Source organism: Chaetomium fimeti (genome assembly GCF_033439085.1).
Source record: "Chaetomium fimeti strain CBS 168.71 chromosome Unknown B0H64scaffold_3, whole genome shotgun sequence".
Lineage (NCBI taxonomy): Eukaryota > Fungi > Ascomycota > Sordariomycetes > Sordariales > Chaetomiaceae > Chaetomium > Chaetomium fimeti.
The window spans coordinates 3941751-3964378 of NW_026944331.1; the positions used below are offsets into that span (position 1 = coordinate 3941751).

The following is a 22628-nucleotide window of genomic DNA, read 5'->3' on the forward strand; positions in this document are numbered from 1 at the left end:
CCGAAAATGATTGCGGAATTATGACCCTTAACCGACTGTTCTGTTTTATCTTGGAAGTTGAAAAGAGCTAGATATAACACCCACCGTGGCCATTCTTACACGGTAGCAGGCGCTGTTGGTTGAATGACGTGAAAATTCAGGGGAAGTAAACAAAGCAATTAGAATGCTGTCTCGACACTAAGGTCATTGGCTACCATAGCCAAAGACAGACAGACTCGATATCAAACTACCAGACACACCAATTGCAGACACCAGTAAAGCAAGCACATCAGAGAAAGGACACCAGACACTGATGAATAGCGATGTTACCATCTGCAATTGCTATCTACTACCACTCCTGCTCCCTAGCCCGGGCTCAGTCCCGGTCAACCTCTCCAGTGCCTTCCACCCCAACTCATCCGCTTCCTCCAACAAGGTATCAATCCACAAACACCACATACACACAACACACAACACGCCACCCTCCAATCTAAGGAGGTGCCCATCTACACTCAAACACCACTCCCGCAAAAAAAAGCACGAGCTCCACCCTCTAGATAAACACGGCCAACAGCTCCATCCGAATCAATGTAATGGCCAGCCCAGAAGTCGGGATGCCCGAAGTATTCATCCCATTCAACCCATCCCATCAAACATGAAAATACAACTCCTTTTTGCGCCCCGCTACCCCGAAGGGTGAATAGATAAATAAAACCCCCACAACGCCCAACCCGGATATCAGACAAACAAACAAGCAAATGTATCTTTTTCCGCTGGCGGATAACTAGACAGAGAAAACAAGCGTATAGTAAAAGTAAGAATAGGGGAACATGAACATAAAACAGAGGAGGTAATGGTGGAAATAAGCAAGGAGTAGGTGGTCGAGTATTAGAAAATAGGTTATAGGTAGGTAGGTAGGAAGAGATCGGTATCGCTTGTAGGTGGTATCATATCGGCGTAGAATTGCAAATGTAGAAACGAGATGGCGCGGTTTTTGAAACGTAAAACGATGTAGTGATACAGCTGGTGCGTGAGCAGACCGGTCGTCTATTTGGAGCATGGCGATGATGATGGCGATGTTCGCTGTGAGGTATCGCATCGTGGGTGTTGAAACGACAACGGTGGTGTGAGCAGTGGTTGCCGTGTCGAGTGAGGGCGTTGGCGTTGGCCGTTATGCGAGGTTGCTGCCGCTGTGTCTCCTCTCACCCGCCATCATTCTTCTGTGATAGCTTCAAGCCCAAGTGGGCTTACTCCAAACCCTCGCTCAACCGCCTGATCTCCTCATCCCCCAACGCGCCCATCCACAAGCAGCGCTCGGTAATGCCCTCGATCGGCTGGAAATTGTACAGCATGCTCGCCTCGAGCAGCCGCAGCAACGTCTTGACCACACCGGCCGCGGTCCGGCAGCGCTCAAAGTTAACGAGCGGCGCGGCGGTGGGCGAGCTCGCAATCTCGCTCGGCTTTTGCGCGTTGAACAGCAAGTCATGCGTGTATATCCCCACAAAGGGGATGCACCCCATCCCGGAGACGGACGCGCCGCCGCCCTCCATCTCGGCGCGCATGTTGTAGAAGTTCCTCGTCGGTGACAGGAGCGCCTCCAGCTCCATTAGCGTGCGCTTGTCGCTCGCGGGGACCATAGCCCACGTCTTGCTGAGCCGGCTGACCTCGTTGCTGGTGAGCGCAATGGTGACCTGGCTCATGGTAGCGAAGTTGCGGTAGCGGCGGCAATGGGCGGCGATGTGGATGAACTTGATTATGCAGCGCGCGCGCTCCTCGATGTCTTGTGTCAACACGATCTCCGAGACGGCCCACTTGACCATGATGTTGAAGCGTGCGATGACCACCTCAACGCCACGAGCGTCCGTGTCGCGCAGGAAGGACACCCAGCTGCGCACGTGGATGCCATTTTGCTCAGCATTCTTCCAGCGCATCTCAATCAGCTCTTTCCAGTCGATCTCGTTGAGCGCGTCCTTCTCGACGAGAGTGAATTGTTGCGCTAGGATGTCGCTGTCAAAGGCGAGAATGAAGGGCAGGTGAACCGAGTATTTGCTAAGTGGCGTGTTGAGAGGCCTGCTGACAGGATCGGGGATCTCGAGGGTTGGAGCGTTGCGTAGTGCCTCCTTGGTCCCGGTTGGATCTGCGGGCGAACAAAGCGGCGAGCGGAGAAACGGCGGCGCTGTTGTTGTTGGTGTGGTGTCGGGGGTGGGTGGCAGTGGCTTCTCGCACACTTGATGGTGTTGGAGCGTCGGGACGTAGACGGCCTCGGGAGACATTTGGAGAGCCTGCATGAGTGTGATGGTTGGGGACGGCGGCCTTGGGGTGCGCGGGTTTTCAGCCAGAGGATGGGCCGGCAAGGTGGATATGGCAACTCCAATGTCATTTGGCGAGAATTCACGATCCTCGGCCTCTTGAATAAGAGCCTCTGCAGATAACTCCGAGGAGATAACACTCTCGTTATCGCTGTCGACATCCAGGAACGACTGCTCGAGGCTGTCCCGTGCCGACTCGTCTTCGGGCATGGTGGCTCCTTGTCGAATTAGGCCGATGCTGTCTGTTTTCGAGATGAACTCGTACGAAGGATGCTGCGAGTCGTGGATGCTGCGGTTGTCCGGCGTTGACGCATCGTCGTCGGGTCCCTGGAGGATGGACCGGTCTGTCCATTCCCGAGTTGCCGTCCGCCCATCATCAGTCAAACCACGTTCCAGCAATGGTATCGACGAATAAGACGCCCTTGAATCGTCCGACAAGAAGGACTGCACAACGCTGTGGTGTCCCTGGCTATCAGCCACGTTCAATAGGCCGGCCTGGGGTGTGATGGTGGAAGGCGCGGTCGAGGAGCTCGGCGGGTAAGGCTGAGGCTCGACTTCTGCCTCGTGGTGTTCTTCCTCCTCTCTTTCGATGGCCTCATTCTCCTCGTATCCTCCCTCCCAGTCCGGAGTAGCATCGATGTCCTGTGCCGGCCTCAGGTCCATTGACAGTTTGAGTCCAGCCTTTCTTGTCGGGAATTTGCCCTCCAGCTTCAACAGTGCAGACTCAACGCCCCCATCATCGTCCATGTCGTCAGGAATCTGCGCGAGTTTCTGCGCCTCGGCTTCAAACGACGGTCGCATGATCGGCTTGGACGAGTGGGTGCTGAATAGGGACAAGTTCTGCTTCGGTTTCTTCTCGGCGATGGCGCCCAGAGAGAATGTCTTGGCGTGGCCGGGGGAGTAATCACTGGCGACAACATCCACAAAGCCGCTAGAGTCTGCAACGGCGCTGCGAAGATACGAGCTGCGGATAGATTCGCTATATGTTGTCAGGGACCCGACCGACCGCGACCTCCTAAGCGTAGCTGGGTCCAGATCGCCGACGGTAGTGACGGCGCGGAGATCGCCGCCTGGTCTTCGCCTCAGAACCCGAAGCGGCTCGGGAGCCATAACCGGAGACGAGTCGCCGATCGACTGGCCCGAAACGGTCGTGGCATCGAAGCTGCGGACGGTGAGATGGTGGAAGCTCTCGCTATTGAAGGACGAGCGGCGAACGTGGCCTCCCGAGTGATTGGATGCATACGACCGACTCGAAGATTGCCTCACATGTCCTCTCTCGTCGTCAGCGAAAGGTGGACTCGAGTCCTCGTCTAAATAATCAAGCGAGGGTCTGGTTTGGTCCTCGGAGGGACGTCCACTTTGCCCTAGGGTATTCATATCCGGAACGAAGGGAGGTAGCGGGCCGGCTAACAGTGAATTATGCGCAAGGTCCTGACCAAGTATGTATGAGGACATTCTGGGAGTGCCCATAGCACGGCCCGGCGGTGTGTTCGGTGGCGTTGGATCCGCACCGTTCGGCGCGAAGGCTTCGGAAAATGCGTCCACCGACGAGTTGGCAACTGGCAACGCACCTGTCATGAAAGGATAGTCGTCTTGAACTGATGTGTCGTCTACAATAACGATGGATTTGCTGCCAGTAGTGATGCCCATATCGCTCGTCGGTCGTGTGACCACGAAGTCATGCGAGAACGCCGCGGGAGAGGTGTGTAAGTGAGAGGTCGAGAAATCCCCCGTACCATCACCCGTCTGAGGATCGGCGGGACGGGGAGGTTCGTCTGATCTCTCGGATTGAGCTTGGGTGTCTTCTCGCACAGCCTTTTTAAAGTCCTCGGCAACCTCGGCGCCGAGCAAATCGATCCGTACGGAAGGACGGCCGCGGTTCTGGCGGCTTCGGGCCTGTGGTACTATTGGAGTGCCCGGGAGCCTGTTGGTGGTCGCACCCCTTGGTCCAATCGGAGAGATGTTGATGAAGGTGCCCTGGGTTGGTGATAGGTTTTGCCCCTTGGTGCTCAAAGCCCGCCGCACGCTCCCCAGAAGCCTCTTCATCCCTTGACCAGACATGGCGGATGCCACTGTGCTTTCTTTCAATAGATCAACCTGTGCTGGTTGAAAGATTGTAGTTTGTCTCCCGTTCACCATCGGTGGGGGGACCTCGACGAGGGCCTGGGAGGGCGGTAGGAAATCGCCGCGAACTAGGCTGCCTGCATAGGGAAGTGCTAGCAGGAATTCGGCATTCTTATAAAGACCCTTCTCTGTCGTCGGCTGCTCGCGCAGGGAATCGCTAAGGCTGACATTTCGCTTGTGAGAAGGTTGCGGGCGGGCCCGCTTGCCAACTAGTGCGCGAGGCGTGGTAGCAACCGGACCGGAGTTGGTTAAAGAGCTGGGGTCAGCTGGGTGCGCAGCTGGGTAGCCAGCGCCCGGGCGCATGGGCCGTGTGTTTTTGGTCGGAAACGAACAAGAGACCACGTCCACGCTGGTGATGCTGGTTGGTGAGATGGCGCCGTTCCTTTCCGCGCGCTCGCTGTCTACGGCAACCTCGGGTGTCGCTGGACGGTCACCCGCTACAACGGCGTCGATATGACCGGCTCTCGCCAGACCACCGTAGAAGCTCGAGTGACCGCGGGGGCTGGTGGGGAATATCAGGTCGTCCAGCTGGGGCGGTTCGGCTCCATTTTCTAACCAGAATGTTGGGTCAAGCTGTGAGTCGCGGTGGCCTGCGATCCCCCCGGGAGAAACCAGAATATCAGGCCCGAGTGTGGTGTCGAACGCGGGTCCGTCCCAAAATTGTGCGCAGACCCTCCGCCAGCACTTTTTCAATTCAGCTAGAATTTTGAGCGGTACTTTGGGCGTTTTGGGGTCCCGCAAGAATTCGGCGACGAGGTCGTTCAACAGACTACAAAACGTGACACGTAGGCTGTGGTCTACCAGGAAGTCGTCCATAAAGTAGTTGAGGATCCAATGGCGCAGGGCAACGAAGGTACGGACCCTTACCACCTGGCCAACCTCATCGGCCCTGGTCAGTGCCCAGCGAAGTCGGGCAAAAAGCATGCGCAGGAGATCGGATGGCTCAAGAAAAGACCGGTAGGTGAGAAAAAAGTCGGACAAAAGTTCGTAATCGACGAAGGTGGGAGATGTGATCTCGGCGACCAAGCGGGGCGGGGTGGCGGCGGTAACGGAGCCGGCATTCGAGTACCGAACAATGGCGCGGTCGTCACAGGCGGGTTTGAAGGTCAAGACGTCAAACATGGGCGGCTCAATTACGAGGTGGGTCGACATGTAGGTGGCTCGCGGGCGGGCGGGAGGACGAGCTGATGTATGGCTGGGGATGTCGGTAGGATCGGCCCAGGGGGATAGCATTCCTGACATGCGGAAGAAACTCGCGTTCCTGGAATTGCTCGAGGTTCCGTCTAGGGGCGTGAGGCGGAGAAACGATGTGCTACTGGAGCGCATCTCCTCGGTCGGGGCATATGAAGAGCCTCGAATGAATGGCGTCCCCCGAATGCTAAACCTGGGCGTGCCTATCCTCCACGACGGGATAGCGACTTCTAGTGATGGCGGTTGGTGCAAGTCCATCTCGTCCACAGTCCTCGGCCTCTCGTCCTCACCCGGTTGTGTAATCACCACCTTGAAACCCCCCGGCTCAGATTCTCGTGCGATGCTCGCATCCGGCAATGTCGAATCCGACAGGGCACGGCGGTGCCTCTGGCGTGTTTTCAGCTGTTTCTCGCCGCTCTTCCCAAGGGCGGGACTAGGCGAAGACGACGGAGGGTGCGACGGTGTCCAGTTACGGAGGGGAAGCTGGGGGTGCGCGTCGAGGCCCAGGCGTTGTTCCGGGGCTATGGCCTCCAATCCCGCGGTGCCCGGCGGCGTCATAGGAAAAACAAAAGGTGGCTGAGGGTACCGCTGGTTTGCGGGGCGAACGGTCGGCCTACATAAATTGTCAGAGATGCCCGGTTTGGCCAACATCACGCAGCGGAGAGGGTGCTAGGCTGCTGTTCCGAGCGCATGTCGTTCCCTACCTCAAATAAATGCGGCCATTGTTCCCAACATTGGCCACGGCGAACTGCCTCCCCTCGCGACCGGCCGAGCCCCCGTCGGGGGTGATGTCCCACCTGTCCTCATCCCGGCTACCCTTCTTCGCCCGGCGCCCCGCAAGGTTCTCTTCGTGTGACGCGCGCTCGGTCACGGGCAATAGTGGTTTGGATTGCGAACCGGCAGAAACCCAGAGTTTTGTCTTGGCCAACCCGAGACCTGCTGCCCTGCTACCCGGCTTTGCCCGCTTGCTTTCATTCCCTATCCTCGGCGGGTGCTGATTAAGGAGCCTCTCAGAGGATGCTGTAACCCGAAATGGGAGCTCCTTTGGTTGTTGTTGTTGTGGTTGTTGTTGTTGGTGAAGTGGCCGCGTCGACGGCCCAGTCGCTACAGACGACGGTACTAATTCGGGGCCCATGGCGCGCAACGGCAAGCCCGGTGTGGTAGAGCTACCTACTATGGCCCGGTCCTGCTGCTCCTACTGCCAATGGCGGACGACGTGTCTGAAATCGAAGGCATTGAAGGTCAACACGGGCTCATTGAATTGGCCTTGTCTCGTTGGAGATGTTGTGAAAGAGGTTGAGGAGGAACCAGCGGGCGCACTGCAGTCTGCAGCGTGCAGCGGCAGACTTTCCGAACCGGGTTGGCTGTGTTTACCCAGACCAACACGGGAGAGCAGAGAGGGGGAAACGGCCGAGCAAACGAGGGAAAAAGGGATAGCGTGGCTGGAGAGGGTCACACATACGGTTTGGCGCCATGAAGTGGTTGCAAACACGGAAGAAGCAAAAAGAGGGAAGAAAAAATGATATCGTTGGGAGTTTGTTTGCTGGTCAATCAGAGCGCGAGGACAACCGAGACACCGGGCTCTGCTAGTGCAGCTTTGAATCTGAGAACAGAGAGGTCGAGTGCAGGTCGTCGAACGGGAGAGCAACCCATTCGATCGGCGGGGTGGGGAAGCAGGGAATCAAAGGGCTGCTGGTTGCTCCTACCCCGGTTCGAGCAAAGCAGGGGTGGGAAGGAAGGCACTTGGCAGGGTCGCCGGCCACCGCGTGATAAGGCCTGGGTGGGAAATTGAAGGGTGGGGTTTTCACTGCCAGTTGGGACGGGACGCGCACAAGCTCGCGAGGCACGCCAGGGTCCAACCGTCCAACTTGCAAGGCGGGAAGTCATCCGAACTTCGAAGCCCTGACGACGGGAGTTCGCAGAAACAGAGGGAGAAACTTGTGATGGCCCGACCAAAGTCGTTCCCCGATGCGGGTCAGCCTAGTCGCCGTTCGTCCCATGGAAAGGATAAGATCCAAAAACAGCGACCTCTGTACTTGGTAACCGGAAGCTGCCCTGTGGCCCAGCGCAAGCGAGGAGTCGGCAGCACACAATGGAATCTGCATCTCTGCGCGAAAAGTCCCGTGCGCACGGTTCGACCACCTGCAAGCTTAGCGTGCATGCATGAGGTGTGGTGGAGAGAGAGTTTGCCCACTGACTGCATGCTGGAGGTCCACCGTGGAGACTCGATCTGACTTCGTGTATCTCTCTCTCACTTCGTCCGTGTCACAGGATCTCTGTTTGCCCTGGCAATATTGTCTCTTAATATGCGCTACCAGCGATGCAAACCACACAATTTGCAGTTTCCTGGCCGTTGCCCGGAACCCAGCCGCACCAAACTTTGGCCTGGGAGCTTGGCCACACGTGGGTCGACCTCGACGGGTGGAGTTCCTGGCACCTGGCTCGCGCGGTTTCCAGTTGAAGAACCCCGGGCCCCAGTCGTGGCGTTACGGAACAGCTTCCGGTCTCGCTTGCTTGGCCTTCATTTCCCAGACAGCCGGATTTTGATGGAATTGAGGGGTGTTGGCGGCGAAAACCTTCACTTGACGATGGCGGTGCAGGGTTGAGGATACCAGCCACAAGGCAGATTCCGCAACACTTTCGTTCTGAAGCCTTCAGCTGGCGGGGATACGCCTGCGAGGCTGAACGAACCGTGCTGCGTACACGGTAGTTAACGTTAGACGCAGCCGCACCGTCTATGTAATGGCGAGTAACTCGTGGCTCGTGCTCTGCTCCCTCCCTCAAGACCACCAAGGTCAACAGGTTGCATTGGACGGCAGCGCCGATGGAGAGATCGGTCATGCTACCCAATCTGCCCCTTTCGCAGAGTGGCAGACCCGTCGTGTTGGAAACCCAAGGTGGAGCAATCTTCATTTCAGGGACGCAGGAACAGCTCCAGACCAGAACCTGCTTGACAAGCATTGACCAACCCCCACGTCACCCATTCCTCCGGGTGTGGCGCCTCTGGCCGCAGGAACCCCAATGACCCAAATGTGCCAAACCGGTCAAGTGACGTCGTTCGCATCCCACGGCCAGTGGACTCCTGTCGGACGGCTTCTCCAAACCTCTTCGGCGTTGCACGACAGACGGTGGGCGGCCAAGCGAGGCGGGCAATGCGAGAAAAGACAGACAGTCGTATGGAGGCAGGTTAGCAAGCGTACTCGGCGAGTTACGTTCTCGGGGAGATGCACGACCTCCAGCACACCCTTTTTAGGTATTCCAAATTGCTTCCATGCCTGGCCTTCCTCTCACCCGGCGAGTTCCGAGACCGTTGCTCCCCAAGAGGAGCTCCCCGTCCCTAATCTTCCCCAATTTTAACGCTCTCGTTCCCTGCGCCTCGCCTCTGCCCGTCATGCCGCCAAACGAGGCTGTCGATCGTCCAAACGGCCGTCTTCCGGCACGAGATTTCGCCGAATGGGGATCGACGAGTTGGCTTAGCAACTGCCGAATCCAGGCGAGCAGCTCACCAACCTGATGCTGGACCGCCGGTGCCGGCGGCAGCAGCGCGGCGGCTCGATGTCTTTCCCTGTGCCATGTCTCGAATCCATCGAGGGGTTTGCCGTCTTGGACCCCTATTCCGTCCGCCAAAAAGTAAAAGTACAGATTAAACACCGTCCCACCATCAACTTCGCAAACCGACGAATGAACAATGGTGGGGGGTACTCGGGCTCATCGGGCTCTCGGGGAGCATGATGCATAACTCACCATCCTCCAACACCCTGGTTCCTCCATCCCAATCCCACCACACAACTCCTATCCACAGCATAAACCGCCAATCCACCGGTACCACAGTGACACAGTGACAACGTGACAACCTCCGCCCCCAAAACCACCCTCCGAGCTCGCAAACCGCCCTCCATCAGTCCATCTCAACTCCGAAACAGGCACACAACGAGCAGCCCACCCCAGATTGCGTCATGCGGGCAGCCCGCCGTCTGCCAGGAACCCGCCCGCATGCATGCGCAAACCCGTGGGGGGTGGGGCGTGGGGATGCGCGCTGCAGTTCGCGTGCGTGCGAGTTTACGTTAGCGGCAGATCAATCATCCCTCCCACGCGCGCATCTCGCGGCCACCACACACCCAAAAAGCGAGCCAACGCACGAAGGACAGATTAGCGATAACTAGTTACCAGTATCTTCCCACGCATCCCAGATCCGCCTGCCATTCCCAGTTTGCTAGCGCAGTTTTCACACACGCTCACGCACGTGGAGGGTCTGGATGTGCGGTGATCGGCAGGGCGCGGCGCGGGCTGGTGGAGGGCTGGTGGAGGGTCTTTCTCGCTCGCGTTTGGCTCGCTCGGGAGGTGAGTTCTCGAGCTAAGGGGTTAGTGCTGGAGGGTGGTGATGAGCCCGACCGGGTTGGGATGGCGGGATCCAGATCGTCGGGCTCGCTTTAGCTAGATTAAGATGAGGGGTTGGGATTAGGGAGGTGGGTGGGTGAGGGCCGAGGAGACGTGACCTCGTGGCCTCACTACTTGTTTGGGTTTGCGGTGTGGTGGTTCCTCGCTCGTTTTGGTCGTCTTGTTACGGTGTACTATGGGTAGTTCCGTGACTTTGCTGTGAGATTGGTTGGTGGGTATAACATGTCGTCATGAGCAAGTGAAATGTTTTGATCGTTAGTTGCACGGAATCCGGGGATTGCAGTGCAAGGCTAGGTAGGTTTCCTCTATGATCAACATGATGGAGGGCTTACCAAGCTGCGCATAAGTGATTCCCTTAACTATAACTATTAGGGAGTTGTCATTTGCAGATCGGACGTGATGGTGCTCGAGCTGCACGCTGAGAACTCCGAAGACCCTCCTCCCACTCTAAAGACTTGCCGTTTAGTTTTCCCAACTTCGAACCAAGAGCTGTCGAGAAAAACACTTGCTAAGAAAAGCAATGTCAAGTAAAAGACAAAAAGCTCACCAGCACGTCTGCTGGTTACGAAAACCCTTTTGGGGGTTTTACATTCATCCACTTTTCAAGTGGATCAACCTCTATGAGGTTGTCATCAATTCCCAGAGATTTGTCCAGGAATATTTTTTCGACTCCGATTGGAGTCGAACCGTGACCTCTTTGAGGTCAATGCAGTTGTATCTGCATTCCCCCCGCTCGGCCATGGCCATTGTGCGGGGGTTGTGTTGGTGGTACAAAAAGGTGCTTTGTATACCGCCAAGGCAGTACCTTCCCGCAGAAGCTCGGGTTACACGTAAGGCAGGTAAGGTACCGAGGTACTTTCACATCCTTTGAACATCAAAACATGGGCATCGCCTCTCCAGACCAAACCTGGTACGAAGTAAATAGCCCAAGCATCACATCTTGACCTCACCACACACACACACACACACACACACACACACACACACAATAAAGCAAACAAGCAATATATTCCCTCTATATCACTGCCGCCCCCAACACCCCACCCCCCTTTACTGCTGCTCCCCACCCGGATACGGATTATACCTGGCAATCTGCCCCGCAATCTGCTCGGCGAACCAGACCGCCGGCTCCTGACTCAGGCGGGCCGTCTCGGCGGTGGTCAGGATGGTCTTGATGCCGACGCCGACGCGGTCGGAGCCGCCGGTGTAGTCGCGGACGCGGTCGAGGACGAGGCCGACGTCGGCCGGGTCGGGGAAGGCGCCCGACTCGGCCAGCACGGCCGACAGCTCGCGCGCGTCCTGCACCGCCGGCACCCGGATCTGCCGGTCGAACGCCGTCGTGATGTCGAGCTGCTCCAGCACGGACAGCTGCGAGGCCGTTGCGAGGATCAGCAGCCGGTGGCCCTTGGGCGGCGGCGTCTGGAGGAGGGTCACGAGGGCTTGCAGGATGCTGTTGGACAGGCGCAGGCCGACCGGGTTCCATTCGATCAGGCGCTCGATGTTGTCTGGGGAGCCGGATTGTTAGCATTATGAAACAAGGGGAGGTGCTGGGTGAGAAAAAAAGACATACCGATGATTAGCATGCTCAGAGGTGACTTATAGGCGTCGGTGAAGATCTTGTGTAGGTGATCCTTCTTGGCCAGCTCGTCCCTGAAACCGACCATGGAGGCGGGAGTAATGATTTTAATAAAGGGGTAGTCCGACTTCATGGCGATGTGGGCCGCCAGCGCCGTCTTGCCGCTGGCCGGCGGGCCGTGCAGCAAGACTGCAGTATGCCGCAGCCGCTCCTGCTGCCGCACGTTCTCGACGTACAGCATGCCGTCGTTGAGAATAGACGAGATGCTCGGCGAGAAGTGTATGACGCCGTAGGGGATGGCGTCCTCGAGCTCTGCGTCATCGGCGCCAAAAGCGGGCTTGACTTCGGCCAGCGCGTTGAGGAAGTCTTGCCGGACCACCTTCATGTTGACCACCTCCTCGCTGACGCTGGCCATGGTGCCGACCTTGATGTTGCGCGCAAAGGCGAACGACGTGGCCGACTTTACGAGACCGCTCAGCTCGGCACCCGAGAAGTTCTTGGTCAACGACGCCAGCTCGGGGAGGTCGACATCGTTGCCCATGACCTGGTTCTCCTTCATCTTGGCGGTATGGATCTTGAGAATCTGCGACCGGCCGAACTCGTCAGGCAGTGAGATCTCGATCTGGACCTCGAGACGGCCTGGGCGCAGCAGGGCATCGTCGATCATGTCCTTCCGGTTGGTCATTCCGATGAGGAGGATATTGTTGAGCTGGTCAACACCATCTAGCTTGGATAGCAGCTGGTTGACCACACTGTCGCCCACACCCGTGCCGCCGCCGGCGCCCGAACCTCTCTGCTTGCAGACAGCGTCCAGTTCGTCGAAGATGATGATGTGGAGACCCGACTCGTCACCTTTCTCCTTGTACTCCTTCTCGGCATCGGCGAAGAGCTTACGGATGTTCTCTTCACTCTGACCGACGTACTTGTTCAGCACTTCCGGACCGTTGATGATCTTGGGCTCCCTGGCGTTCAACATCTTGCCAATCTGCCGGGCAATGAGTGTCTTTCCCGTCCCCGGAGGACCGTACAACAACATGCCCTTGACGTGCATGATGCCGAGCTTGTCGATGAGGCCTGGCGGGAAGATACGCGAGGCGAAGGCACGGCGGAAGATGGTGGAGAACTCGGTGTCTAGACCTCCGATGCCCATGTCTTCGAACTTGAAGTCGGGGCTGATGATAGCGTTGGCGGCGGGCCGCTTGTTAGAGCCCTTGAGTTTGATGGGCGACCTGGCGTCCTTGTAAAAGCCGATGCTGGTTTGGTTGGTGAGGATGCCCCGTGCCCCAGGGTCGCTGCGAGTAGGGGGTTCGTCGTTCTGTCTCTGTTGCATGGTGAGATCGATCAGAGTCACCGTCTTGACCATGATGGACAAGGGGACGTTCTGGACATCGAGCAGCAGCCTCTGCCCCGGCGAGAAGACCTGGTTCTGAAAGCTCTTGACAAACATGGCGGCCAGCTCATCTTGGTCGTACGGGGCGTCCACAATCTTCCTCTGCGACGCGAAGCCAACCTCGACGTCTAGGGAGCCAATGTACGCGGGCCCTCCGTGGCCGAACGGGTCGAACAGCTCGCCGATCACCTCGTCCATCATGCCGATGCTGGCCCATGTTCGTTGGGGGTCGGACAGACTGATGCAGCCGTCGGGGAAGCCCGGGGTGGGGCGTGCGGTCACGACGTAGTCGCCGCGTAGCTCAGGGCCGCTCAGGCGGACGTATAGATCGGAGCCGTCGCGACTCGGAGGGAAGTCGTTGGGGGACACGGCAGAGCTAGTGAAGATCAGCAATGGTTCACAACAAGCGAGGGTCGGGCCAGCCAACTCACACATTCCCAAAAATGTACTGCGCCTGCAACGTCTTGTCCTCGACCTTTGCGAGCCTTAGGCGGACCTGTCGGCCTCCCCTCGGTTGGGACTGGCGGGGAGGTGGTGTATCGTATCCTCCTCCCCCGTATCCGGCACCTCCGCCGGGAGGGTGCTGCGGCCTTCCGGACGCGGGTTGGCGGCCGCCGTATGAGTCGTGGCCACCGGGTGCGGGTGCGTATCCCCCACCATCTCCTCCTGGTGGTCGCTGCACCTGACGTCCAGGAAGACCCGGACCTCCCCCGCGGGGTGCCGGTCTGCTGAAGAGGTTGTTGCGGTCCATTATGGTTGCTCGTGGAGCACGAAGGAAGGAACCGGCGGTTTCGTAAAATGAGTTCGCGGGGATTGTAATTCAGACGGGTTCGATCGGTAGTTAGGTACGTAGTCAGGTGGGCTGTGTCGCGGGGTGCTGCCTTGGGAGCTTCGGGAGATGTGGCCTTTGTGAGGCGATCTCGAGGCTTTATGGTTTTTCGCCCCTCTCGATTGTTGGCCTATGCCACACAGCGGCAGATAATTCAGGACCAACAAACGAAGAGAGTCTATAAAAAGGGTTTGTCGTTGGTGATGCTCCCGCTATTGTTGGGACAGACGCCGTTTCAGTTCCGCCACAAGCCAGCAGCCCCGGGGGTAGGATGGAACAAAGAATGCTGCGGGGTTTGGCTTGCTTGCGGCGGATAATCTTCCTTTTAGTGTAGCGGCAGTTCAGCTCAACTCTTGGCATCTCATCATTTGGTGGGGTGGTTTTGTGGGGGAGTTGGTTCCCGCTGCATCGTCTTGGCATGCGAAGCTTCAGGCGACTGACCATCAAGGTGCATCCGATTCTCTCTCCGACTTGCTCAAACCCGCCATCACCGCCATCATGCCTCTGTAAGCCACACCATTGATCCGAACATCGCAACCACAGCCCCTACTAACCAACACCAACCAAGTCATCTCCTCGGCAAAAAATCATGGAACGTCTACAACCCCGCCAACATCGCCCGCGTGCGGCGCGACGAGGCAGCCGCCCAGGCCCGGGAAGAGGCTGAGGAGCAGCGCATGCAAGAAGAAGATGCAGCGCGCCGGCTAGCCATTCTCCGCGGCGAGGTGCCCCCTCCGCTCGAAGAACCACAACCCGAAGCCCTCGAAGCCGTCGCACCACCGCCACGAGGCCGGGATCACGACACACACGGCAGCACCAGCTCCGGGCGCAAGCGCAAGCGGCACGGCGAAGACGACACGGATTTCGAGATGCGCGTGGCGCGCGAACGGGCCGCCGCGGGCGACCGAGCCGCGCGCGAGCTGGCCCTCACCACCAACGCCACAACCACCACCTCCACCGCCCCGTTAGTCGACAGCAAGGGCCATCTGACCCTCTTCCCCGAGCCCGATATCGACACCGCACGGCCGCGCGAGGGGAATGCCGAAGCCGAGCGGGAAGCGGCGCGGCGAGAGCGCGAGCTCAAGGACCAGTACCAGATGCGGCTGGTGAACGCGGCGGGGCGCGACGGGCAAGGGCTGACGGACGGCGGGCCGTGGTATGCCTCGGCGGCGGGCGAGGGCGAGGGCGAGGATGGCGCAGGGGCGACATCTGGCGCGCCGTTGGTGCCGAGCAAGAACGTGTTTGGGCGGGAGGACCCCGGGCGCGGGGCGCGCGCGGCGGCGAGGTTGGATGCGAGTGACCCGCTGGCGGTGATGCGGCGCGGGGCGAAGATGGTGAGGGAGTTGGAGAGGGAGAGGCGGAAGGAGGTGGGGGAGAGGGAAAGGGATTTGAGGGCGTTGGAGAAGGAGGAGAGGAGGGAGGAGAGGAGGCGGGAGAGGAAGAGGAGGAGGGAGGGGGACTGGCATGGGAGTAGAAGGGAGAGGCATGCGAGTTTGGGTGGGGATGGCGGCTCTGGGAGAGGGGAGCGGCGGTCCCGTCATCGCGATGATGAGTCTAGGGAAAGGGGTAACCATCGAGGGGAGGAACAGGAGAGGCATGGTCGGGATGAGAAGGGTTCGCCGCACAGACGTAACCATTCTCGTCGACGCCATGAGGATAGGACCCAAGATCGCAGTAGAGAGTCGGATAGACGGCGTGAGGTTCGGCATAAGGATACCCGTCATAGGGATGATGATGACAAACGCCGCCGGTCGCATAAACCAGATAACGACAGAGATAAAGACAGCCACAGAAGCGAGCACCGTTGAACCAAACCAACACAATAATACAACACGATTAGCACCACCCCATCACCCCTTACGTCTCCTTCCAAGGCAACTTAATAGCCACCTCCTTCATCTCCCGCCCCACAATCTCCCCCAGCTTCCCCTTCCCTTCACACACCCTCCCCAACTCAGCCAACACCTCGGCCACCAACCCCTGACTGGCACCGCCGCGCCGGTCGCTGTACACATCCACACCCTCGGCCGTAAACACCGTCGGCGCGAACCACGTCACAACCCACCTCTCCGTCTCCGTCTCCACCTCCCCCTCCCCCTCCTCCCCTTCAACACCCGTTTCCCTGGGTACCACCCGCTCCCCCCACCCCAACACCTCCCAATGACTACTCACAAAAAACAGCCAACCACTCCCGCGCCAGTCCCACACGGCCGTGTCGCCCGCGACGGAAGCCGTGTCGACGCCGGCGATGCGCTTGACGCCGCCGCGGCCCGAGAGCGCCTCGTACTCGACCGTGTCTGAGACGCGCGCGCGTTGGGTGTTGCTATTCTTGGTGGGTGGTGGTGGTGCTGGGAGGGCGCCGTAGGTGATGCGGACGTTTTGGGCGGTGCGCCACATCTTGAGGGTGGAGTGGGTTACTGTCCAGGTGCGTTGGAGGAAGGGGAGGGGTGGTGGGGGGAAGGGTGTTGTTGTTGGGGTTGTTTTTGGGGGGTCGGTGGGGGTGGTGTATTTGGAGGGGAGGCGGATTGTTATGGGTGAGGGTTGGGGGTTCGTCATTGTGGGTGGTTGTTGAGGGGTTGATGGTTTGGTTGGGCTGTTGTGTGTGATGAGATACCTAACTAGATGGGAGGAAGGGATTGAGGTATGTGAGGTGAGTGAGGTGAGGTTGGGAGATTACAAGGGCTAGTGATGGGAACAAGGGAACAGGGGGTTGAAGATCGGGAGGTTGATTAAGCCCGTGCGCGGGCGAGACAAGTTCAACACAGTGCACGGAAGAGGGTTCTTTCCATTCTTCACCAGTTCCCATTTAAACCGATTCCCTTGAATCCTACCCGCCTGATTGATTGGACCGAACTTAATGTTACATGAGTACCTAATTAAGCTAGTATTTTGTAGCGATAATCAACTCCTTTTCTATCAGTGACAGCCATTACAACAACCACTTACCGTGTCTTCAAGACGGCCTTGAATCGACTTTTTGTCGCATACTGTGCTCCAAGCCCCTGCTCATCGAGTTGCGGCTCTGACCAGCGCGACTGCCAATTTGGCGAGTCCCACAAGGCTGAGAACGGCACCAAACCAAAGTGCAGCTCATTGCATTTGCCTGTCCCTTTACGAAGTAGAGTTTTTGTTTGCAAGTCTAACGGATGCTGGGGCATTCCTAAAAGCAATTGGTCTTTTTGTCCCCCCACTCGCCACAGAGACGGAAGTTACCTTAGCAGCCTTTGCCGCAAGCGGACAGCTCCGACAAACAAAGGGACGCCCTTTCCCAAACCAAGTTCATTCATTCGTTCGCTCGCTCACTTGGTCCTTCATTCATTCCTGCCGCTTATATCAACAGCTTCCCCCTCATTCACAACACACAGCACCATCTCATCCACTTTCACCCACCCGCATTGTTCTACACATAATCCAACATGGCTCGCCAAAATCCAGATGAAATTGACCTCTTCGAGGACGACTTCGACCCCCGGTCCAACCCGTCCAACCGCTCCTCGTCCAACAATGAGTTCGAGGTCGCCGAAGACGCCGCCATGGCCGAAACCCTAGGCTTCACCAGATTCGGCGGCGTCACCAGGCCCCGCCCCGACGACGACGACGAAGAGGACTCCACACGCGCGTCTAAGAAACGCCGTTTCAACCCGCGCCTCGACGACGCCATCATCGCCGCCACCGAGCCCCCGTTCACCGCATACCGCGCCCAGGCCGGGTCCAAATCCAACTCGGCCGCCCCACCCCGGGACGAAATCACCTACTCCGACTCGGACGGCAACGCCACCCCCAACACCTCCACCCCCAACTACAACAACAACAACGCCAACTACAACGACGACTTCACCCTCGACACCACCACCAGGCGCCCATCCACCACCACCGCCCGCAGGGGTAGCAGCAGAGGAGGCAGCGCCAGCCCGCGCCGGGGCAGCAGCCCCCACCCGCGCAGCCCCAACCCGCACAACCCGCGCAGCCTCCACAACCCGCGTAACAACAACGGCGGCGGCGGCGGCGGAGGAGGAAGGGGCGGCGGAAAAGGAGGACGAGGCGGCAACAGGGGCGGCGGCAAAGGGGGCGGCGCTGCTGCCCAGCACAACCCGCTGTGGTATGTCGACTACTACGAGACGGGCAGTAATGAGAACCCGTGGGAGGGCATGGAGAAGCATAAGGGCTTGGAGCCGGTGGGGACGTGGTTGACGCGGTTTTGGGAGCGGGGGAGTGCGGAGGGGGAGGTTAAGGGTGGTGGCGAGGAAGTGGTGGGTGCTGAGGAAGTGGTGGAGGGTGTGGAAGTGGAGGGTGTGGAAGTAGAGGGTGTGAAAGGGGCAGAGTTGGTGGAGGTGGTGGAGAGTGAGGGTGTGGAAGGGGGGGAGTTGGAGGTAGTTGAGAGTGAGGGTTTCGAGGTGGAGGAGCTGGAGGCTCTGGTGGATTTTGAGGATGTCTAGGGCGTTGCTGCTTAGGCTACCGTTGGTTGAATAGGTACCTAGGGAGGTTATCTTGATGACAGAAAATCTTGTATGGGTATATTATTGTCATATTAAAAAGAGAAAGGGCCCGAAGAGAAAAGAAGGCGTCACGTGACGGCTCAGGGGTTACTACACATGACGACCCTCGCAGCCTTCAGGTGGCCCTGTTGGGCTCAACCACGTCACCTGACGGCCTGGACAGCCACAGACTGGGATGGAGGGCGTAAGCACAGTGTCGGGACATGGCTGAAGCCACCGCTACGGCGCCGAGAGGGCCGGGAAGACACTGTACGTGGCCGGCTGGAATCAGATCACGGGCACTGTCACGCAGGAGGAGCAAGCAACACCAGGATCTACCGCGTTTTCGCCCCCTACGTAGTAAACATGAACACCAATACAAGATGCTAAGCATGAATGAACACGTGAAATCCACCTGACCAGCCCCGTAGAGAATGATCCACCAACCCCATGTCATACAGCCGCCCAGCCTGCTCATGTCAGAGCATAACTAGTCATCCCCCCCGGAAACCCGAAAAGGAAAAGCCCACCCCCCCATCTCCTCTCCAGCCGCGACAGCCAGCCAGCCAACCCACCCTCGCCCTCACGTGCCCCGGCTCGCCGGCAGCCGACCGACCGCCCGCGCTCCAAGCTTGGTTCTGTGCTCCCAAGCAAGGCAGGGCACAGGCCGGGGCGGGGGGGAGCAGCCCACGCGCCAGAGGGAGTCCACACATCCGCCCTCCCGCCCCTCCTCCTTCCCACACAGCTGGGTACGCTAGCGAAGAACCTGCCAGCCACACCTGCAGCCCTGAACCGTTCCCGCCCCGTCCCGCCCGGGGGGGTGTGCGTCAAGAAGGGGGGTGCGTGGGGAACGCGTGGCCAGCTGTCCGTCCGTCCGTCTGCAGCAGCAGGAGGTACCGGTACTTTTTGGCCCCAACCTCCTCCTCCCCCGCCGCCCAGTAAAAAGGAAAAACCCAGTATCCCGGAAACCGAACCTGTTCAACCCCCCCCCTGCCGTCCGCCCCGCCCAATCATACCGTCGTAACATCATGTGTGGGAAACAGCCTGCCGCTCAGATGTGCAGATTGCGCACGAGGGAGGTGTGGAGAGCGCGGGCCGCGCCGTTGCGAGGCCCGCGACGTCCAGGAAAAGGGGTGGACAAGGGGGGGGAGGGGGGTGTGAGATCTTGAGAAACGGCGCTGCAGCCCTGCAGCAGATGCCGCAACCACCACAACACACCACCCATATTTCCACGCCCCCGCCGTTTTCTGGGAAACGGCAAAAGGCAGGAAATTGTGTAAGTGCGTTGCGCGCGGCTGAGCTTTGCTTTGTGCAGCCTCGCGTTTCGGAGCCAACGTCGCTTCTCGCGCAAGGCTCTTTCTCACACGCCCCCTCTCCCCACTCCCCCGATCTTGCGGTCAGACGCACCCTCATCTGCTCGTTCGATCAGGAACAAACAGATGGGCGCGACCCTGTTTCTGCCGTTTTTGGAATGAGGCTCAAAAAAGAAACGCTAAATCAACCGCAACGCCGGGAAATGAAACCAGACTACAGCAACAAGGCTGAAGAGATTAGTACAGATCCGGCGACGGGTACCGCGCCCGCGCCTTTGCGTACTCCTTGGTGTGCTTTTTTGACGCCTTGGTCTTGAGGGATCTGGTTACAATCCCGTTTGTCAGCTCCTGATTCGCTGAATCGGCCATCAACGAGCGGATATCTTTCACTTACGCGACCTTCTTCTGCGTCCACTCGAGATCCTCGCGCACCTCGCGCGCGTCCTCGAGCCCCTGCGCGAACCGCGCCCGCGATTTGGCCAGGCGCGCCTGCGCCTTTGCCTGCAGCTCGAGCAGCTCGCGGTGTTTGGCGTTCAGGTGGCCAGATCTGGTTGCCAGTTAGCATCGGGTTTCGTTTCTGGGCGCTTCCGTTTGCAGGTTCGCGGCAGCTCGCTGCGAGCAGAATGTAACAAACACGGAAGTGCTCGTAAGCTGTTCTGCTCGCTCGCCCGCTGCTCGATTGCCCGCTGACTCTAGCTGCGCGCTCAAGGAGAGCGAGCGAGTACGGAATAAAAAGATAGGGGAAACTCACGTCTGTGCCTGCTTGGCGGTGCACTTGTCAAGAGCGAGCGGGTCAAAGGTGGCGGCAAAGCGCTCCTGCATGTACTCGTTGAGGTCAACGCCGGCGGCGGAGCCCGCGCTGCTCTCGTACTCGCCCTGGCTGCTGCCGGCGTAGCTGGTGGTCACCGAGTAGCTGTTGCCGTAGCCCGATTCCGAGCTGACGACGGAAGGGTCCAGGTCCTCAGGCGGCGACACCGAGTAGGTGCTCTCCCCGCTGGGGTAGTAGCCGCTGGCGGGGCTCTGGTACTGGGGCTTGCTGGGGGGAATGGGCAGGGCACCGCTGCCATAGTATTGGGGGGCGTATGAGGAAGTCATGGTGACGAGTGGGCAAACGGATAATGTTCAAGTAGGTTGAGGGGTGTGACGAGGCTTGTGGCCGGTGTGGGCTGAAGTGGAAGTGTTTGTTTGTGAAGATGGTGTCACTTGGGACAGTCCAACTATGTTCAAAGGCGCGGAGTTGTGTCTTGTGCTCTTGTGCGTGCTTCTTGAGGAGAGAAAGTGAAGAGAAAGGAGAAAGAAGAATTCAGCTCGAACCCGTCAACGACGACCCATTTTATACCTTTCTGAAGACCCCCCCGGCCACGGCATGCTGCCATCGCGAGTCTGAAGAGGATAAGGGCCGGTGACTCGATTCGTCAAGGACCTCCCTGGCCCCGCTTGAAACCAGGGAGAGGCACGATGCCAGAAAGGTGAAGGTGACGACGACGGGCCGGTCTTCATCGGGCCACACCTCTCGTCCGTGTGCCCTTCACGGGGGGCAAACCAACCAGAAGGAGGGATGACATGGTCGATGGGGTGATCGTGAGCAGTTGGCCGAGCCGGTAGCGCCGGATTGGCTTGGGGACAAGTTTCGATTGATCAGAGAAAGGAGAGAGCAAAGCAGGATGCATATGCCGGGGGGCGACTATCACCGTTTGTATTGGTGGAGCCGGCCTCAAGGGGGGAACGGGACAGAGGACCTCATCTCTGACGAGCAACTCCGGTGTGTGTTCCTCAGTTCTAGGCGCCGGGGCCTTGGAAAAGACGGAGATGCCATGGGGCGAGAGAGAGCGAGGTGGGACTGAGAACAGGAGGCTCAACGGCCAAGATCCGAAAGGGAGGGACCAGGGAGGCGTGAACGTAACAACTGCTAACCGAGCGAGGGATGGAAGGCGAAGATATCGGACCACGAACAGGGGTTGGCCTTGCCGGAGGCCAGGCCGAACGGCGAGATGGGGGACGGGGACGGCATATGACAGGCTGAACCCGCGGGTGGAGGTTTGGGGACGACCGTTCGGCTCATGGAAAAGTTCTGGAGGTCATGAGGTGTGCGTCGATGGAGTGCCCGGGAGCAGAGGCAAGGAGAAACGGTAGGCAGCATGGCAGGAATGGCGAGTTGGAGGACGGAGACGACGAACGAACGAATCGGCGAAGGAGCACCAAGACGACGGACAATTGATGGGATCGACCATCCAACGAGGGTGCAGCAGACGGGGCACAACGAACAGAGTTGGCGAACCGTGATGACGCTAAGCGGAATTGTAAAAAGCGGCGTGGGATCCGGATTCCCAGAGCGGCCACCTCGTTGGCTCGGCAAGGTGAAATGGCGACGTCAAACAGATGGTTGTAAAGTCGGGTTAGGCAGAGATGCGTTAGGTCGGGCAATGTGTTGTCCAAATGCTGCAGGTGGAATTATTTTGGAGGGGTCTTACACAGACAAGGGCAGCGCTGTCAAGCACTCAGTACCCTGGCCTGTGCGTTTTTCCTGGACTGCAGCCGACCGAACCCCTTGACTGCGAGAAAAGGACGATGGCTGCTGTGCCCTAATACGCAAAAGGAAATATTCGATTGGCCGGAAATGAGGGATCTAAAGGCCTTTGAGCACCCACTCGGCGAAAATCGGTAAATTGAGCAAGTGGTGGCAGTACTGGCTGCTCACCGGCCGCAACAGCCTGGCATTGGCAAAGAATATCCACGGCCCGGACCCATGAGCGAGGTGCGTTTTGATAAGCCCACCGGCCCAGATGTAGAGTGACTTGGGAGCTCGTTACACGTCTTGCAGGGTATGCCTCGGCGCCGGCTGCCTGCGGCCCACCCGGGATATGCATGCTTGAGACTCTGTGCTCTTGTTCCGCCCTGCCGAGATAGAGTGCAGAGAGGTTCCGGGGTTTAAAGCGACGGCAGCTGCTAAACACGCCGTGGATGTTCCGAGCGTTACACCCGTCTGCCCCTGGCCAGCTGCTGAACGGAGGACAGAGGCTCCTTGATGGTCTCGGTAATGCGAG

At 58.7% G+C, this 22628-nt stretch overlaps 8 protein-coding genes across 8 annotated transcripts; 3 read left to right on the forward strand and 5 right to left on the reverse strand.

Moving 5' to 3' along the window:
• Window positions 1–952: 952 nt before the first annotated feature.
• On the reverse strand, window positions 953–7193 carry B0H64DRAFT_133858 (uncharacterized protein). Its single transcript, XM_062798168.1, has 2 exons — window positions 6308–7193; window positions 953–6216 (listed from the first exon to the last, which is right to left on the reverse strand). Exons 1-2 carry the CDS (start codon window positions 6736–6738, stop codon window positions 1227–1229), a joined length of 5421 nt encoding a protein of 1806 aa, XP_062661414.1. The 5' UTR covers window positions 6739–7193; the 3' UTR covers window positions 953–1226.
• A 590-nt stretch (window positions 7194–7783) lies between these two features.
• Window positions 7784–8719, reverse strand: B0H64DRAFT_133866 (uncharacterized protein). Its single transcript, XM_062798169.1, has one exon. It carries the CDS (start codon window positions 8562–8564, stop codon window positions 7905–7907), a length of 660 nt encoding a protein of 219 aa, XP_062661415.1. The 5' UTR covers window positions 8565–8719; the 3' UTR covers window positions 7784–7904.
• Window positions 8720–11047: 2328 nt separating this feature from the next.
• B0H64DRAFT_473941 (P-loop containing nucleoside triphosphate hydrolase protein) lies at window positions 11048–14069 on the reverse strand. Its single transcript, XM_062808023.1, has 3 exons — window positions 13399–14069; window positions 11572–13343; window positions 11048–11506 (listed from the first exon to the last, which is right to left on the reverse strand). Exons 1-3 carry the CDS (start codon window positions 13716–13718, stop codon window positions 11052–11054), a joined length of 2547 nt encoding a protein of 848 aa, XP_062661416.1. The 5' UTR covers window positions 13719–14069; the 3' UTR covers window positions 11048–11051.
• Window positions 13766–15429, forward strand: B0H64DRAFT_441322 (uncharacterized protein; the record flags this gene model as incomplete). Its single annotated transcript, XM_062806562.1, has 3 exons — window positions 13766–13782; window positions 14365–15266; window positions 15410–15429. 3 exons carry the CDS (start codon window positions 13766–13768, stop codon window positions 15427–15429), a joined length of 939 nt encoding a protein of 312 aa, XP_062661417.1.
• A 224-nt stretch (window positions 15430–15653) lies between these two features.
• B0H64DRAFT_441323 (uncharacterized protein) lies at window positions 15654–16352 on the reverse strand (the record flags this gene model as incomplete). Its single annotated transcript, XM_062806563.1, has 1 exon — window positions 15654–16352. The coding sequence occupies one exon, from the start codon at window positions 16350–16352 to the stop codon at window positions 15654–15656; it is 699 nt and encodes a 232-aa protein (XP_062661418.1).
• A 555-nt stretch (window positions 16353–16907) lies between these two features.
• B0H64DRAFT_134008 (uncharacterized protein) lies at window positions 16908–18476 on the forward strand. The gene has a single exon (XM_062798172.1). It carries the CDS (start codon window positions 17213–17215, stop codon window positions 18230–18232), a length of 1020 nt encoding a protein of 339 aa, XP_062661419.1. The 5' UTR covers window positions 16908–17212; the 3' UTR covers window positions 18233–18476.
• Window position 18477: 1 nt separating this feature from the next.
• On the forward strand, window positions 18478–19381 carry B0H64DRAFT_134015 (uncharacterized protein). The gene is made up of 2 exons (XM_062798173.1): window positions 18478–18836; window positions 18898–19381. The coding sequence occupies exons 1-2, from the start codon at window positions 18722–18724 to the stop codon at window positions 19293–19295; spliced, it is 513 nt and encodes a 170-aa protein (XP_062661420.1). The 5' UTR covers window positions 18478–18721; the 3' UTR covers window positions 19296–19381.
• A 243-nt stretch (window positions 19382–19624) lies between these two features.
• B0H64DRAFT_133910 (uncharacterized protein) lies at window positions 19625–20790 on the reverse strand. The gene is made up of 3 exons (XM_062798171.1): window positions 20336–20790; window positions 19979–20131; window positions 19625–19906 (listed from the first exon to the last, which is right to left on the reverse strand). Exons 1-3 carry the CDS (start codon window positions 20677–20679, stop codon window positions 19822–19824), a joined length of 582 nt encoding a protein of 193 aa, XP_062661421.1. The 5' UTR covers window positions 20680–20790; the 3' UTR covers window positions 19625–19821.
• Window positions 20791–22628: the final 1838 nt, after the last annotated feature.